This window comes from Acipenser ruthenus, chromosome 49 (genome assembly GCF_902713425.1).
Source record: "Acipenser ruthenus chromosome 49, fAciRut3.2 maternal haplotype, whole genome shotgun sequence".
Lineage (NCBI taxonomy): Eukaryota > Metazoa > Chordata > Actinopteri > Acipenseriformes > Acipenseridae > Acipenser > Acipenser ruthenus.
In genome coordinates, this window is record NC_081237.1 from 8436831 (window position 1) to 8455450 (window position 18620).

Genomic DNA, 18620 nt, shown 5'->3' on the forward strand with positions numbered 1-18620 from the left:
CCGCCTCTCTGCTTTTTGTCCCTTAATTCAAGCACTGGCTATCTTTATTTAAACAGAAGGGACGCGTTAACGCGGTGTCCGGTTTATTTAGAGACGCGCTGCACAGGTTCAAATAGTTTCACTGTAACGCACAACACGGTGTGGCGATGTTGCGCAGTCAATGCAAACGCTTTCTATGCTGAAATCCTGTCGTGATCAGTGCATGTAAGATACTTTATATTCTTAGTGCGGTTAATGTGTTTTGTTTTTTTTTAAAGTAGACAAAGTGTTAAGATTAATGAAAATCGTCTTGCTTTATAATCCTAACATTTTTTTAACCTATTTGTATGATATGATTTTAAATGTTTTTTTTTCCTTAATGCGTTTATCCGTCTGTCCTGAGATATTTTAATTAACCAATTAATTTAATTAGCTTAACTAACACACCCGCCTCCTGAATGCCGCATCATAATACGATTCAGCGTCAAAGTAAATGGATCTCTTTCCTATAGGCAGCGCAGTGCAGTCAGCTTCCACTGGGTGGCAGCACCGTCTAAGAAATAAACCCTCTTCATCCGTCTCAGTCCTAGACAGTGCTCTGGTACAGTCGGTAACTGGAGCTCACTCTGGAAGGCACAGTCTTATTTAACACAATTTGGTTTTATTACCTGTTTTCTTACCTAGCAATATTATCACTGAATCAGCGTGTACCAAACCCATAGACGTCCAACACACAAGAAAAAGAGGACCTGGAAGTAATGTTTCTAACAATGATAAGAAGGAGGAAAGCAAATGGATTTGAAATCCTTGGAAAGTTCTTACACTGACAAAGACTCTTGGAAACGAGAAAATGATATACGAAACTGAGAAGCAGACAAGCTGGGAAGGCACAAGAGGCCTCGTCTGTAAAGACTGCCTGTCGTCACACGCTCCTGCATTACAAATACATACACATATAACTGCGTACACAACAAGTGCAAAGCAAAGTGAGGACTGGCCCTTCCTGCGTAACAGAGTGATGTTCCTGGAGACGCAGCAGTTTCTCGCTGGCGATTTGTAGCGTGGGGAATGCTGTTCACACCCCCTGCAAATATCCAGCTCGTCTGGGGTTGGCCCTGGCTAGCCTGGTACACATGGCCGTGCTCTCATGGGCACTGAGGACGGGCAAGGGGTCCTGTAACCTCACAGTTAAAAAGAGGACCCTCCGAAAATTCAACAGACAAGCGTTGCTCAGGGCTGCAGTTCCACCTTGGTCCCTGGGGGTGTCTGCCAGGGAGGCACTGGAGGAGGGCAGCTTACCTGCGCTGGAGCACCCCATCTGGAGAGAGGAGGAGCTGCTGGAGGAGGGGAGGGAGGAAGCCTGGACGGGCCTGCTCCTGCCTCCTCTTCCCTGGCAAGTCCAGCCCCGGAGCCCCATCGGGAGACTCTGTGGAGACGGAGTGCAGGCGGTGCACGGAATGGGCTGCCTGGTGAGCCCTCCTGCTCTGCCGGTGAGCCTCGGCCTCTCCTGGGACGGTGGGGAGGTGGGAGTCGGAGCAGCACTGCTGCTGTCCAGTCAGGCAGGGCAGCTGGAGCACGGCCTGGTCCTGCATGGTGGGGAGGGTGTTTCTGCGGCTCAGGACCAGGGAGGAAGGCAGCTTCTCGAAGGAGAAGGGTTTCCGAGGCACCCTCCCCGCCAGCCCCTTCGGAGCCCGGGGGGTGTCAGCCGAGTCCATGCTGTGGATCCTGCTGAGAGAAGCCCTCCGCGGCGCGGGCATGCCGGGGAGCCAGGGGGCCGGGCCCTGCTGCTGCTGCTGCTCCAGACCCCCGTGCCTCAAGCTCTCCTCGGAGGAGCTGCGGAGCTCCCGCAGGTTGTGGATGGCCAGCCAGGGCTCCGATCTGAGGCGCAGGAGGTGGGGGTGTTGTGACCTGGTTTTGGGCTTTTCCAGTGGCGGAGAGGACTTGGGCGAAGTCCCCTTGAAAGTGAAGACGTTCCCCCCGCCACCCTCCCCTTCCGTCTCGGAACCGGGGGACCCCGTCTTGAGCTCGATGTCGGAGGGGGACATGCAGGACACGGGGGAGGCACTCCTCTCCGGGACGGGCGAGGGGGGCACGTTCAGGTACTGCCGGGTGACGGGCCGTCCCGAGGGGCTCAGGTCCTTGGAGATGATGAGGACGTCGCGGCCGCTGTCCCTGCAGGCGTCCAGCAGCCTCCGCAGGGTGTCCTTATCCCGGGCGTTGAGGGCGTGGACGAGGGCGGAGGCCCCGCCGTAATCCTCCAGCCCGGGGTCGGCCCCGGCGCCCAGCAGCAGCGCAGCCACCTCTGGGCCAGCCTTCTCCAGGCAGCCGTGCATCAGAGCGGTGCGCCCCGCCTTGTCCTGGACCTGCGGGTCGGCTCCCTGCTCCAGCAGGTACTTGACCAGCTTCTCCCTGCTGCTCCCGCCGGGCTGCTCCCCCTGCCTGGCTCTGCAGGCCACCATCAGCGCCGTCTCCCCTTTCTCGTTGCGCTCGTTCACCTGGGCTCCCCCTTCCACCAGCAGCCTGACCAGGCGCAGCTTGCCCTGCCAGGCGGCTTTGATCAGGGGGCTCTGGTCCGCGAGGAGCCCCCGCGGCTCTCCCATCCTCCGGAGCACTGCGGTCGGCTCTTTCCAGACTCGGCCCCGAATCTGCTTCTGAAGGTCTTGTCTGCTGGTCTAATTTCACAGGTTGAGAAGTTTGGTCTCTCTCTCTCTCTCTCTCTCTCTCTGTGCTGCCTCACTGTAGCTGGTTGCAGGTTCTTCAGCCTGAAAGATACAAGAGATTATTAATGTTTTATGCAGCGTGCAGAAAAAAACACACAGCAGACATGATCCCAAGACCCTGGTGGGTTCATGTGTTGCATGCATTTCTGCAGTACTGTAGATACATGATTCACGCTGGCGATTCTTTACCTAAAAGCAAATCACTTGCTTTATATATAATATAGATACATATATATTTATGTAATAGGCTGTGTACCTTTTTAACACTGGTTTGCATTAGGATATACAGAAAGGCTCCCGACACAGTGGAGAGGTGCAGTACATCTCGATGGGCCCGGCTGCTGTGTTGCTGGAGCCCACGCACCTTTCCCCGTGTCTCGCAGCGAGTGTGGAGGTGATTCAGAGGGAGGGGTTGACCTTTCGCTTGTGACGAGCGGCACTTTGAAGCCAGTCTCTCTAAGCGCTATCCAGCTGGGTTGAAAAGGAGAGCGCTGAGAGAGGTCAGGGAGGGCGGTGAAGGGGAGCAGCGCAGGGCATTCCGTCCATAACTAAAGAACAGTCAAGGGCAGGGGGGTCTGAATGTGGTAGTCCACTCCTGGTCTTTCTTCCAGCCCTGTTCTAAACCTCCAGCCAGACCCTGCAGGAGTTCATGATGTCATTGCACCTGTTAAACCCGGAGTGGAGTGAGCCTCCAGGATCGGGATTGGACACCCCTGGTCAAGGCAGTAATATTACAAGAAACAGATACAAGGTTTTGAGGGGAAGCCTTCAGAAATACTTCTGCTCAGCATGCCTGTCTGAGACCTGCATGCATTTCCTTTAATATTACCACATCTACTCTTCTTGTATTTCTCTGTATTGTTATTATTTTATTCGATATAGTAAGTGCTGTGTAATGTACTTACACAGCATCGAATGAGCAGTTACTGCAGCTTTAACTGAAGCGTTGCCCAGATGTCTTTTATTTCAATGCTGTACGCACTCTAATGCGTCAGCTTCGTCTGTGTCTGCAGAGCAGTGCTTTGACGGGTTTTTAAAGTCCTGGTACGTATTATTTTAAACACAGGACCGTAGAGCTGTGAATGTAAGCGGGCTGCTGGCAGGGACGTGGTAAACTAGGGCAGCTGTAATAGGAGAAGGAAGTCACTGAACGAGTCTGAAACCCAACACTTCAGAAACCACACCCACAAACACACACACACATATATATACACCCCCCCCCCCCCCCCCACACACACACACACATACACATATATATATATATATATATACACACACACACACACTACATGCAGACTTCAGTGTAACCTGTGCTTGGTTCAGCGAATATAAACTCTTGTGACCGTACACTGCAGTGGTGCTCATGAGTTCTGGGGCTCACCTCGTCTTTGTTCCCCCTGATCCCTTAATTACTGAACTCATCCCCCCTCCTTCCAGGTCCCTAATCAGCTCCTTATTTAGAAAACCTGCAGGACTGCGGAGCTCTGGATCCGGATTCGTGCACACCTGCTATCCTAATGCGCAGAACACATTTTCTCAACAGGCATTCCCCCATGCAATGATAAGAGTATCGCACGCCTCTCAACGGGACTCTGTCTTACCTGTCCGGGATCCCTCCCACTCCGCAGTGTCCCTGATTCCCAGTTCCATTCCCGGAGGGCTTTCCCTAACCCTCGGGCTCCAGGTAACCAGTGCTTCTGATCAGACTGCCAGGGGTGTCCGAGTACCCTGCTCAACACTGGAGCAGCCAGCTTGATATAGAGGTGCCGAGACTCCCCCCTATTCTCTCACAGTGCTGAAGAGAGAGAGAGCAACACACAATCCCAGCGTTCAAACCAAACTGAAACTGAAGTGCAACAAGCATCCGCGCTGGTGACGAGCTGGTCTTTATTCCCAGTCTCCCTCCCCGTTGAGAGCGAGAGAGAGACAGCGAGAGAGAGAGAGGATCAATGGCAATAGATTAGCACAGGTCGCTGCTGTGAGGTCTGTACGGCTGCCTACCTGTCTGTCAGCGTGATGTCAGTGCCACCGCCAAGGCAGCCACCAGGGGGCGGGAGCTTTGGTCGTGTTGTTCTGTTAGTCCCAGCAGAGAAAGAAGCTGGGCACAGAACAGTGGAATTGTACACTGCACTGCAAAAGCATGGGCTTGAGTAGAGTGCAGGTATGCCTGCCGTGTATGGGCAAGGTCATGGTACAGTCTCAGGGCTCGAGTTTGCTTGAAGACACCTGTAACTGGGCACCGTCTCAGATACAGAGGGCTCGGATTGTTAAAGACAGGGAGACCGACTTGCAACATGAGACACAAGGGCTAACGTTTAGAAGAATACTTAATGCACCCCCCCCCCCCAGATCTCCCCTGTGAGTAATATCCACTGCCAAGCACTGCAAAGGGAATGAACAGAGGCTTGCGCTTATCTTTTCGTAGAGGAACGCAGGCTGCAGCCATCACAAAGCTACTCAGTGTCTCCTCTATCTGTGTCTGTGTGTAATGAGTGTGTCCTGGAGCCTTGTCCTTCACGTGGGATAGAGGTCAGTTAAACCTGCATTGACCGCTGACTACAGGGGGGCACTCTTTATTCAGAGTCTTTAATCAAGCACACTTCAAGGCAATGTGGGGCAGCTGAGCAATCGCAGAGAATACTGGCATTTAACTGGGACGAAAAAAAAAAAATCTCTCAATCTCTTCGGAAACGGGGCGATCACCCAACGTGCCTCGTTTAACCGTTTTTAATCAATTATGTATGACCTCGGGGCAGCGGCTTCCTGTCGTCATGGCAACACTGAAGAGAGTCGCGTGTGGAACGGACGTGCAGGGAATGAACAGGAAGGAGAGCAATTCCACAAATCCGAATGGGTGAACAGACCCAGAGGGTAAAGAAACTTTACAACTCAAAAGCACGTTTGTATTAAAAATAAAATAAAATAATAGCTTTTTCTATGAACACAAATGTGTTACTATAGGCTAGTTAATGCTTTAATACAAACCAAAACTAGTATAGGTTCAACTCTGCGTGGTAACCTGGTCGAATGACCAGGCCTGGAAAGGGCAGGAAGTAGCTACTCCACCAGTTCCCTTGTATATCACATCCAACATGATGATTACAGCTGAGCGATGAAGGCCTGGAGCTAAATTTGACTTTTAACAGCGTGCTTAAAAAAACAAACAAACAAACAAACAAACAAACAAATAAATAACCAGACAGTGATGCAGCTTCGAAACAAACGTGTTTATTTGGAATGTGAGAGAATGTTAGGCTGTGAAAGGTCACTGTGATGTCATACTGTGACACAATGATGGAATGCAGGAAGCCGCTTCTGCGGTCTCCCCTGGCAAGTTCACAAAAAATAACCAAACGCTAAAACCATGAAGCAATGACAACCACAAGAGAAACTAAGCAACTTGATGTTAAAAGTGCTTACAAATCAACCAGTGATCATATTGAAGTCATCAAGAACAGGAATTCATACAAAATAACTACATCACGACTGACAGCTGCTTTCTGCACAGTGGATATAAATGAGTCTATCACAAAACTGCACAGCTGGAGCTGAGCGCTGATCTACGGTTATGCATGTCAAGACATAATAATAATAATAATAATAACAATAATAACAACAACAACAACACCACTACTAATAATAAGAAGACGACGACAACAGTCAAATCTTAAAAAAGGTTAGAAAACATTACAGGCTGGTTTCACAGACTTAGTTTAGTGCTAATTACTGCCGAATGTTATTCTAGGTAAGGCAGTCCAAAACTACAGCTAACGGAGGTCTGTGAAACCAGCCGTCAGGATTTCAATCTAGTTCAGAGGTTGTGAAGCCCTGTTCAGCTGCTGGACAGGGAGCAGGTGTGTTACTTTATTCTAAGTTTAACCCCCCCCCAAAAAAAAATAATTAAAAAAAAAACGTCCTGTTTCGCTGTCAGGAGGCGTCTGTTTCTGAAGTGCAACGCCAATTTGTTCAGGGAAAGTCAAGTCTCTTACATATTGCAGTCAAGTTTTCTGCCAAAGCACCAAAACACAGCAGGAGGGTCAGTGTCCCGGACCTGTATCTTGTTTTGGACCCCCCCACCGCCCCGCCCCGCCCCGCCCCGCCCCGCCCCGCGCGGTCCTAATGCCCGTGGAGCTTGACCAGGCCGTTCTGGACGTGCCCGTTGCTGAGGGCTGACAGCTTCTTGGAAACGGCGTCAGTGACGCCAGGCTTGCTGCACTGAGAGCTCCTCTGCATCTTGTGCTCCAGCAGCATGTGGTTCTGAGGGGGCAGACCCAGGCAGGCCCTGCAGTGAGAGAGAGAGAGAGAGAGAGAGCTCAATGAAGAATCCTGACAGCTGACTCCTCTGTAAGAAACACAGGGCCACACTTTCAAAGCATCTCTTCTATTCTTTAGGCTCGTTGAGGTTGACCGGGCTAATCTGCCATTCAAAAAATCAGTCAAGAAATATCTGCTTGGGTTTGTGATGATTGCTGCTCTTTCATAAGACTCTGTGGACAGCTCGATCCAAACAATACACTCTACTGCACTTCATACAAGACCCTGCCCCTGACCCTAATGCAGTACTGATAGGACACCCTGCCCCTGACCCTAATGCAGTACTGATAGGACACCCTGCCCCTAATGCAGTACCGATAGGACACCCTGCCCCTGACCCTAATGCAGTACTGATATGAGACCCTGACCTTAATGCAGTACTGATAGGACACCCTGCCCCTGACCCTAATGCAGTACTGATAGGACACCCTGCCCCTAATGCAGTACCGATAGGACACCCTGCCCCTGACCCTAATGCAGTACTGATATGAGACCCTGACCCTAATGCAGTACTGATAGGACACCCTGCCCCTGACCCTAATGCAGTACTGATAGGACACCCTGCCCCTGACCCTAATGCAGTACTGATAGGACACCCTGCCCGACCCTAATGCAGTACTGATAGGACACCCTGCCCCTAATGCAGTACCGATAGGACACCCTGCCCCTGACCCCAATGCAGTACTGCTAGGACACCCTGCCCCTCACCGCATGGTGTTCTCAATGCAGGCGCGCTGCTTGAACAGGGCGTTGACGACGGGCGTGCCCTCCGGGACCAGCGGTGCCTTGCACAGGTAGCTCAGGATGGAGAGAACGCTGTGGAAGCCCTGGAACTCCGGCTGGGACTCCGTGCAGAACGAGATGCGCTGACACAGCTCCGTCAGGATCACCAGGTCCAGGATGAGAGGACTGGCTAGCAGGGAGTCCTGCAGGGAGGGGAGAGAGAGGGAGAGAGATGCTTTGTTTATGGAAATGCCATTTGCATAAGTTCAGGACGTGTGTGTTTGTACAGATGAGCAGGAAATATGAAAAAGTAGTTTTAAAACACATAATCTAATTAGTTAACTGAACTAACTCGCAGTGCAATTGTAACTGCAGTTTCAGCAAAGGGTTCTGCTGCAGGTGTAATGGAGCCCAGACGTGCTGTGGCTCACCTCGCAGGTGTTGTGCATGGCGATGGTGTTGGTCCCTCCCATCATGATCTCTGAGATGTACTCGTCCATGGCTCGCTTGCTGTCTCCCACGTAGGGCACGTACTTGATCACCACCTGGTGGCCAACAAGAGGCACTGCAGCGTTAGAACAGGAAGCTGGACGACGGCTCCGTCACATTACAGAAACGTTCCACCCCCCCCCCTCCCCCTCCCCCACACTCACGCAGTGGTCTGGCTTCTCGTCCGGACGGTACAGCACAGGGTTTGACTTCACCATGTCGTCCACCACATTGCTCTTGGAGATCTCCTTGGAGCGGAACTGCTGCGGGGCGGACAGGTTCATGCCATCGTTGTTGCCCAGGTGGTTGTAGCTCACGATGGAGGTGGGCTGGTGGAGGGAACACACACACACACACACAGGACAACGTTTAGAATGAAACAAACACACCCCTCTGCTCCCAGTCCCAGCACAGCACAGCCTGGGGGCTCCGTTCAGCACACAAACAAGATCTAGCACAGCTCGGACCCAGAGACCCGGGGAGACACTCCACTGCTTTAAATGCTGTGCAGTTCAAGTTGATCCAGGCAGGAGGGAACACACACACACACACACACGCAAAAGCAGTACGTCTCTTAGTTTACAGTTTTATCTGAAAGCCTCAAGCACGGCTACGCTGCAGAACGCTCCTCTCTCGTTCCCGAGCTTGCAGCCTCTCTCTCTCACCTTGAGCCCCGCGCCCACGAGGAAGTCCACCAGCACGGACTTGATCTTGGTCTGGCCGGATTTGAAGTCGTCCCCCCCGATGAAGACTCTGCGCTGCACGGCCAGCTCCACCGCCCCCGGGACGAAGGTGTTCTGCGGGGAGCCGTTGATGTAGGCGCAGCCCTCCAGGATACTGGCCACCGCAAACAGGGTGGAGGGGGAGACCTCCGCTCCGATCTGAGAGGCAGGGGGAGAACACAGCATGAGTGGCTAACAGAATCAGGTAGTCCTCCCAGGCCAGAAACACGTGGGGGGCTTGTGTACAGATGGATGGACACTTCACTGCTTTGAGGTCCCAGCTGTGCTCTCTAAAGCCTCTGAACTTGTTCTTGCTAAAGACCCAGCTAGACAGAACTGAAGCACCCTCTCCCCTCTCTCTCTCCCAGTCCCTTTCCCTCCCTACCATCTTTAATGAACTAGTGTTTCTGTATCTGGGGACACATGGAAGACGAAATGCACGATGACCTCGTATAAACACAAGAAAAAAAATGGCAGTGAATAATATATTTAATTATGGTGTCCAAAAGCATTAAGCCATGTATACTAACTGCAAACAATCTGGCGAGGAGTCACCGTGAGGACAGGCAAGTTGAAAAAAGCTGGCTGAAATTTGCCCGAGGGTTCCATGTGTTTAGTCTCCATTGACATGTCAGTGTGGGGAGGAGGCTGTACTCCACCCGGGTTCAAAGAGTTCAACACCCAGCACATTAACAACACACTCGCTGCACACATTGTCTCCGACAGCAGGGAGACCAACTGCATTCATACAAAAATAAAACAAATTACAAAGTTAATTAGTAAATGCAATTAAAAGGATGGGCTGCAGCTTTCCTTCTGTCCCAGGGCGTCTGCTGTCAAACCAGTGAACTCCCTAGCCCCGGGACAAACCGGCTCTCCTGTTCCACGACATTCCGTGGTTACCGTGGTAACAGCCTCAGACGAGACCGCTTTGATATTTTGAGTGCGAGTCAGGTGATGTGATGTCATCACTCGAGACGGGCTGCCATTAACCCCGTGTGTGCCAGGAGTCGTGCAGCGGTCACTCTGAGATAAGCCGAGAGGTGGCGCAGGGATGGAAATAAAGACTCCTACTGCACTGCAGTGTCGCCCACTCCAGGACGCAGGACAGACGGGGCTCCCGAGGGGAGCACGCCTTACACACGGGGTCTCTCTGTACCCCCTCTCACCTCGATGGCCTTGAGCAGGTTGTGTGCCGTGTCATGGACGCCCGCGATGATGTCACAGAAGCGCTCCGTGTTCGCGGTCCACAGCACCACCACCTTGTCCACGCCGCTCTTCTGCTTGAAATCACGGATATCCCGCCGCACCTGCTCCAGCTGGGAACAAACGCTTAGTTATTTACCAGTCAAGAGAGGAACAGAAGGTTTGTCAACACATTTAGCGGAGTGGTGCGGTTCCCAGTCTAGATGGAAGGATATGTGTGTACAGATGGGAGGATATGTGCCAGGGACAGAAATAAAGACTCATATTACATTGCAGTTACACCCACTCCACAGTTTAGCCACAGTGTGTATAGGGAACAAGCTCAGGTGTCATCCTAAACACTGCGAAACCAGGAACGGATCAAACCGCTATGCAACGGGAACTTTACTTGCATCCCTGAATGGGCGAAGGGTAAACGAACTCAGAAATTGACTGGAAGGGACCCGTTTGGGGATATTTAGGGCACAGTTGTATATAGATGCACACCTGCTCTTGCTGGGTCCCCTGGATGACGTTGTCGGCCCGCTCTTCCTGGTTGGCTGCGATGAACTTGGGGAAGTAGATGGAGGGTCTGGGTTTCAGCTTTTCCATGTGAGGGCGGAGCTGCTCCTGCAGGGACCAGTCCAGCACCTGAGCGCGCTCCATAGCAGCGGCCAGATCCATGGAGGAGATATCCCAGCCTGGGGAGGGGAGAGGCAGCTGTCAGCACTGCAAACTGACCCCTAGCCTGGAGACACAGCCAGCTAACACGGGCTCTACAGGACATGAAGGGTAGCAGGAGGGAATGGCCCCACAGCCTGAGAAATAAGCATGTTAAACACGGACAGCATCACTGAACGCGTTACTGGATAATGCGACGCGCACACTGGCATTACAAACACAACAGCACAGTAACACCTTACTGACAGAGCATGAGCACAGCGAAGGGGGCAGGAGGCTGTACAAGCAGACCCCTGGACCTACCATCAAAGACGATGTCGTTGGGGTGCACCATGGGCAGCAGCCTCCCGAACGGCACGTAGACGTCGCCCTGCGGGCCCGTGCCCAGGCACACCGTGGAGGACTGCAGCAGTGAGCCCAGGTAGTTTGCATTCTGCCCGGAGAGACGAGAGAGGACAGCGTGGGGTTAATACCCGAGACAGCTCTTTCTAGCATGGCTCAGCCTGTTTTCCTAAGCTACAGTAAGCTATGCATTGAGCAGCATGCTATATGCCAGTGTCGTAAGGTATTAGATTCTGTGCGTCACCCATCCCTCCCAATCCCAGTTAATCCTGCCCAGTTTACCTGCACCCCGGTCTTGGTTCTCCATGTCATTCCCAGCTTGTTGGCCAGCACGGCGGCAGTGACCGTGGTCCCGTTGTTGCCTCCCCAGCCCACCAGCATGACCCCCAGCTTGGGCACCTTCCTCTCCGTGCGGAACGTGAAGTGGGTGGTGGAGGGCTTGACCTGAACGCAGAACAAGGAGGTGAGCTGCAGGGGGCGCCACTCAAATCAAATCAAAGCAGATACCGCTTCTCATCAAGGGCTGCCTTGTGTGCATTTCACTCCTGTTAAATACCCTGTTCTGTGCAGTGTGCTCGCAATCACTCTCTCTGTGGCAAAACCAGGGATTGGAAATAAGACTCCCACTGCACAGCACCCACTCCCGATTTTAATACAAGCCTGATCAGCCACAGCAGTGCACAGGTAACAAGCTCAGGTGTGTCATTAAACTCACAGCAAGACCAGGAACGGATCAGACTGCTATGCGATGGGAGTCTTACTGTCGCAAGCCAAACGGACAAACGTTTTAGCCAGCGCCTTCTTCGGCACGCTGCTGTAAAGTCTGTGTGCTGGGTTTCTACTGGTTTGACCTGTTTCGCAGTCTCTGCCTGCATTGTTATCTGCATTGCTTTGGGGAAAGCATCAAGGAAGGGCGTGGAATACATCAAAGAACGGCAGAGCCGTGCGCTACGATCGCAGGACTTCACTCACCTGGGCAGCAGAGTGACATTCAAGGGAGGGAAGTTTACTTAGTCAAATCTCCCTGGTGCTATAACTACTGTACAGCTGGCCAGAGCCTGCTGCTGAACTGCCTCCCTGGAGGCACCCCCTGCCACCCCCCGGGCTGGCACGTTAACTGCATTACCTTGTAAGTGCCATTCTCCAGCGAGACCTCCGAGCTGTGGTACGGGTACTGAGACTCGATGTACTCCTCACTGTACTTCAAGTTGGGTCCTTCAATCTTAATCAGTGTTTCCATTGTGAGGATCTGCAAAACAACAACAATAATAATAAATGGGGGGGGGGGGGAGCAGGCATATAGAGAAGTAATTCATACCGTGTTATCCCTTTAAGGACCGATAAAAAAAAAAAAACACGCACTTCGTTTTGATGACTTACTGGGCCACCGTACTTTGCCGTACCGGCTTGACACACATATCCGTGCAGAGGGCAGGGACTCGGCGCTAAGGAAGATCCACTAGAAACGGTCCGGAGGGGATCAGATGATTCCAGGGCATTTCCCAAGCACGCCCACCTCTCCGACAGCAACCCACCCTGACCCCGACCCGACCCCAGCCCTAAAACCTAACCGTTACCCTTAAGAATCCTGGGACGCCCTGAAGACTGGGTATCCCCGCGTGCTGCCGCTCACTTCCTGGTAGAGGTGGTTCCCTGTGACGTCACTGAGGGGCATTTCGCGTCTATGAAGGGCGGAAGCAGTTTAGCGCAGCCCGCAAATAGAAAAGCAGAAACGAATCAGAGGGGCTTGATCAGAGCGAATTAAACAAAAAAAAAAGAGGGGAAACACCGTAAATGTGATTTATGCGACTTACCATTATATCAGAACATTTACTCTGTCTCGCGTTTTAATATATGCAACACTTATAAATATAAGCAGATGCTACTGCTGATGTGAATAGATACCTGTTATCTTATTTATAAAGATTTGTTTTGAGAGAATAAATCAAAAGTATTGTCCATTCTTGCTTATAAAGTCATTGCAATCGGGTGAACCAATGTCTTGTAATTTGCCCAAACATCAACTTTTCAATAAAACTTCCAGGAAGTATTGTAATGTCCCTCGGGTCATAGAATAACCCTTTTTATACATTATATTAAAACCACAATTTCCAAGACGCTGCTGTAAAACATAGATTTTTAATGAATTTTTATAGGAGAGTCAACTACAGACAAAAGCAGCGGCTGGTCGTGAAAGGGTTACAGCAGCACCACTGTGTGCCGCCGCATCGTTCACCTCTAAAAACAAGAAAAACATGCGCCGTGCTTTACAGGAGCTGCATCGAGCCTTAATACTAGAAAGCAGCTCCTTGTTTTCACAAACATGTCCACAGATTTAACTTTAATCTTGATATGAAAAAAAAAAAAAAAAAAAAAAAAAAAAATTAAAACACCGTCACTGTTTTAAAGCTTCAGAGCGCTGGTAAAGTTCTGTAATTATACATAATAAGACATGAAGACGAGCAGGCATCATTTCTGTGAATGAATGAATGAATGAGAGCGAGGGGCTGTGTCGCAGTTCTCAATACCAGCAAACTGCTGCGCCACGCCAGCATTAACACAGCGCATTACATCTCAGCGTAGTTTAGGAAAACAAGTACACTACGCGTGCAAAGAGAACTCACACGCAGGGAAGCATTCATCTGGCAAGCAATAATAATAATAATAATAATAATAATAATAATAATAATAATAATAGTTTTAATTTATTTATATATATATATATATATATATATATATATATATATATATATATATATATATATATATATATATACACACACACACATATGCATGCATGCAACTGGGAACTCACCTTTTAAAACTGACGCTCAGAAAGTTAAAAATGAGTTTTCAGTTAGTTCTGAAGTGCTGTGCCCGGATGCTGCAGGTTTAAGTTGATCGCCTCTCCGCTGTGCAAACCGTGATCTGAAACGCACAACAGATAGCTGATCGGTTATTATCCAGTAAGCGTGAAGGGGCGGGGTTATGCCACTATGCCCAACCGCAAGGGGGCGGAGTTAAAAACATTCCATTCGAAGCAGAAGGTTCTAGTTAAAAACATTCCATTCGAAGCAGAAGGTTCTAGTAAGTTCTATTAATGTTATGCAACAAGTTGTATTAATATGAACGTGCACATTAAAAAATATAGCTATTTTATATTTCTTTAAAGGGAGCCCGTTTTTTCCCTCACCCCCTAAGAGAAAGGGTGCTCCCTCCAGTTCAGGGCAGGCTTGAAGCATGGAGACTGAACTGCTCCCTCCCTACCTCCCTCACCCCCCTAAGAGAAAGGGTGCTCCCTCCAGTGCAGGGCAGGCTAGAGGCATGGAGACTGCACTGCTCCCTCCCTCCCTCCCTCACCCCTCTAAGAGAAAGGGTGCTCCCTCCAGTGCAGGGCAGGCTAGAGGCATGGAGACTGCACTGCTCCCTCCCTACCTCCCTCACCCCTCTAAGAGAAAGGGTGCTCCCTCCAGTGCAGGGCAGGCTAGAGGCATGGAGACTGCACTGCTCCCTCACTTTTTTATTTTTTTAATTTGATATATTTTATTTCAGTTGTAGTGTTTTGCAGGGTAATGTGGAGGTTGTGTCATGCCCTTACCTTCTTTACCAGCACTGGTCTGTTCAGTTCAGAACTGGGGTTTTACATACGTGCTGGGCTCCAGTAAAGGGACCAGTAAACCTGGGTCCAAGTTAAAAAAAAAAATCACATGGTAAATACTAGGAGTGTAACAAAAGGAAAATAACACAGAGCTGAATTGTTCTACAAAGTATTAGAGACACAGAGGAGTGAATGTTTATCTGATAATATTGTGTGTCCTCCACAAACCTGTTTTCAGATAACGAGGGCACATTTTGTGGCTGCAGTCTTTAGACAGGTGTGAGGATCCGCTCCACTATTCCCAATCGGAACGAATCTCTTCCCTAGTCAGGCCCTAAACATTCCACAGCTTGTCAGATAATCTGAGCTGGCTCCTGAGTGACAGTGCCGCCCAGCATGCCTTTGATTACTGACCCAAGCTTGGCCCCAATCTGGGGTCTCATGCTTCAGCTCAGCCTGCTAGGAATGAGATCCCAGCACAGACTGAGAGAGTCTCCAGCGAGGGCTGCGGTTTATAGCAGGGTCGGAAATCAGACTCCTCTTGCAAAGCACTTTCACCCGTTCCAGGTGCATACGAGCTCGCTTAGCCCCAGTGTGTACAGGTAACAAGCTTAGGTGTGTCTTCTTATTAAACTCCTAGCAAAACCAGGAACGGATCAAACTGCTATGCAACAGGAGTCTTGTTTCCATCCCTGTATTGTCTTTTTAAGTCCGGGCTGACCAGCTGAACACAAGCGTGACCAGCAGGATAATGCAGTGCTGTCACTGCTGGGGGATCGTGACCCCTGCCCGATACACACACACACAGAGAGAAGGGCATCGCGTGCAGGTCAGCCCTGGAGCCTGCGAGACAGCTGTGTGGGGGATGTTGGGATTGCACAGAGAGAACAGGCACACCTCCATTCACAAGGTCGCTGGTTCATTCCAGGGCAGGCAGGGTTAGGTAAATACTGTCGGTACGAGCAATGAACAAAACTAACCCAACCCAATAAACTCCCGCCCTGTTCCACAGCCCGGGTGAGGGTCCTTACAGTGTGTTCCAAGCAGGTCCTGAAATGACCCCCCGCCCCAGTCAACAACTTGAGAAGAACTGGTTTGCACATTTCTTTCAACACCCAAGGGTTGGTCTCAAGGTGACTCCTGCAGGTATAGCATTGCAAGAGTGTCACAAGCAGGGTGTGCTGCAGCCACGAGAGAGATGAACGAGTGGACCCACCCGAGCTTGTTATTCTGTACACTGTGGGTAATCCAGCTCATATTACTAGTGGGGATGGGTGCATCTGCTCTGCACTAGGAGTCTTTATTTCCACCCCTGCCCGAGGGCAGTTTCGTTAAACACAAAAACAACGTCCACAGTAAAGATGTCATGCGTGTCTATCGCTCGTAGACTCCTTCCCCAGCACACAGCCTTGCCGTTTGCCCCGTGCAGCATGACATGAACTCAGTGGTGGAGCAGCACAGTAAAGAAACGCAAACGCTTCTCAAAGCCTGGTGAATTCCAGTTTCTTTTATTTATTTATAATTTTTTACAACAATTTAGTGGGATTCACAAAGGGTTAGTTTACAGTGAAAAACGTATGAATACACAAACTGTCTCCAATCCCAGGGACAGTTAAATTACAATATACACCCTAACACCAGAGTTAGGAAGACAGTAGCGCTTTCCGGTTCTTACACACTGGCAGCGTATCCACCGCGCAGGGGACAGCGCTGCGTATTCTCATCACAACGCCCAGTACAGCACCTTCCTGCTTGGGCTGGTCAAGGGGCTCTAGGGATCGCTTCTAATACAACAGCACCCCCTGGTGGGAAGAACATGAAACAGACCATTCCACGGATCTTGTGCTCAACCGCGGTTCTGTGCTGCCTGGATTAGTATGATATTTCTTTAAGACAGAAAAACAAACTGAAAAAATAAAGCTTTTTTTTTTTTTTTTTTTTTTGACCTGCCAGAGACAGTAGTGAATTAGTCATATAACTGTGACAGATCTAGCGATACTTCCTTGTAATGATGAATTCCACCTTGTTTTTCCCCCTCCACCCTTTAATAAGGTTGCTACCTTTGTTAGGAATGTAAAACAAGCTCTGCTTCCGTTCTGTAGGGTAAGAGTTCGCAGGAGGCTTGCTTATGGAAGAGTCTGGCAAACAGACAGGCGCCAAGCAAAGACTCACTCCAGTGTAAAAGCGAGCGTGTGTGTGTGGCACACGCGTGTTTTCAAACCCAGGTTACACGTTAACACCAGGGTGGAGGCTGACCTGCATTGCACTGTGAACTCACTGCAAGCACATCCACTAGTCCCTCTTTACAGCTCATCACAATGTAGTAGAGAAACAGAGGCTTGCAGTACAGCTGTATCTAGAGCGTGTAATATTGACCATCAGCCTGCATTCCCAAAACACAATACAAAACTGTGCTTTACAAAAAAAAAAAAAAAAAAAAAAGTTTATTATAAACCCCCCAGCAGAGACCATAGCCACAGCCCCCCCCCACCCCTTCCCCCTCCATGGATTTTAAAACGTAAGAAATAAAGCTCTATACATATCTGTACAAGTTGGGTAAAGTGCATTTAATGTTATTACGAGGGTTAAGCAAGTTAAATACAAGAGGAACAGAAAGGGACCACTGCCGGCAATACTGAAAACACAACCCCGCCTGGATTCATCATTTTAACATGAAGTGGAGAAGCTCACGAACCCACGACTCCACGGCTCAATTAAGGGTTACTCTCCACAGAGCAGGAAGGGGAAAAATAATAAATAAAAAAAAAGCTAAAATTAAAATGACCCTTTTAAAAACAGGTCTTCAGTTCCTACCCTAACCCTAACCGACCAACTTGCTATGCAATGGGAGTCTAACTTGCACCCCTGTATTAAAATGACGGGGTCCCAGCAATGTGTCCCATGCTAAACACGGACGCAGGAGAAGTAAATTCATTTCTTTCACAGGCTGTAGAATTCCAGTTAGTAGAGAATTAGCAGCTGCTCACACAGCTGGAACAGTTCATTTTTGTGACAAATCCAGCACCACAATCCAGGACTGGGCACAGCACAGCCCAATCCCTCCCAGACCAGGTCACACACGTCAGGTTTTTTAATATTATTTCTTCATATTCTCAATATACTGTTAAGTCTCCCTAGTCTACAAGTTTAGGAATGCATACATATTCATGGTTGCTTTCCTTTGTAAAGTCATTGTTTTGCAAAAATATTATATATAGTTTAGTCATTTACAAACTGGAGATCAAGCCATTCCATATCATCAAAAACTAAATTCTCTTTGTATTCTCTTACATCTGTTAAAATGCATTTATTTTTAATAGATATATTATACACACGCGCTCCGAAAATGTTCCCAATGGTCAAGTGTTTTAAAAAAAAAAAAAAAAAAAAAGTGAAATACTGTTTTCATGGAAGCTGAACATTTATTGAAGTATCTTGTTTTCCCAACAACTTCTAACCTTGCCCTCTCCGATCAGGAAAAAAAAAAAAATTGGGTTCCCTTTAGCCTTCACAAAACCAGCACCATCTTAACACGACCCCAGCGCACACACCCCTGTGCATTTCAGCACACAAACAAACATCGAACAAAATCGCCACAGCGCTCAGCCCATCGGACACAGCGGCCTGTCCAGAACCCAGCAAGGAGAAAAATCACCACGCTGCAGAAACTGCAAACTGACCTTCCACAGCCAGCTGAGCACAGCCATCAAATGACAGCGAAAGAGCCCACGAGTGGAGCATGATCAGAAACAGACAGAGACGCTCCCAGATCCACAGAAACAGACAGAGACGCTCCCAGATCCACAGAAACTGAGGATTTCAGATGCAAGAGGGGCTAGTTAGAAAGGCTTTCAGGTAGGCTGCATT

The 18620-nt window shown here is 49.7% G+C and overlaps 2 protein-coding genes across 4 annotated transcripts; both read right to left on the reverse strand.

Moving 5' to 3' along the window:
- Nucleotides 1–291: 291 nt before the first annotated feature.
- On the reverse strand, nucleotides 292–2679 carry LOC117966166 (ankyrin repeat domain-containing protein 34C-like). The gene has a single exon (XM_034911700.2). It carries the CDS (start codon nucleotides 2577–2579, stop codon nucleotides 1275–1277), a length of 1305 nt encoding a protein of 434 aa, XP_034767591.2. The 5' UTR covers nucleotides 2580–2679; the 3' UTR covers nucleotides 292–1274.
- A 3228-nt stretch (nucleotides 2680–5907) lies between these two features.
- On the reverse strand, nucleotides 5908–14107 carry LOC131721867 (inositol-3-phosphate synthase 1-A-like). 3 transcript variants are annotated; one of them, XM_059015026.1, is made up of 11 exons: nucleotides 13971–14107; nucleotides 12282–12404; nucleotides 11438–11599; nucleotides 11117–11246; nucleotides 10640–10833; nucleotides 10117–10266; nucleotides 8891–9106; nucleotides 8390–8554; nucleotides 8168–8281; nucleotides 7722–7939; nucleotides 5908–6981 (listed from the first exon to the last, which is right to left on the reverse strand). In XM_059015026.1, exons 2-11 carry the CDS (start codon nucleotides 12393–12395, stop codon nucleotides 6816–6818), a joined length of 1629 nt encoding a protein of 542 aa, XP_058871009.1. In that variant the 5' UTR covers nucleotides 12396–12404; nucleotides 13971–14107; the 3' UTR covers nucleotides 5908–6815. The 3 variants fall into 3 exon arrangements, with proteins under 3 accessions (XP_058871009.1, XP_058871011.1, XP_058871010.1); XM_059015028.1 differs by lacking the exon at nucleotides 13971–14107 and adding an exon at nucleotides 12733–12754; XM_059015027.1 differs by lacking the exon at nucleotides 13971–14107 and adding an exon at nucleotides 12536–12668.
- Between the last annotated feature and the right edge of the window lie 4513 nt (nucleotides 14108–18620).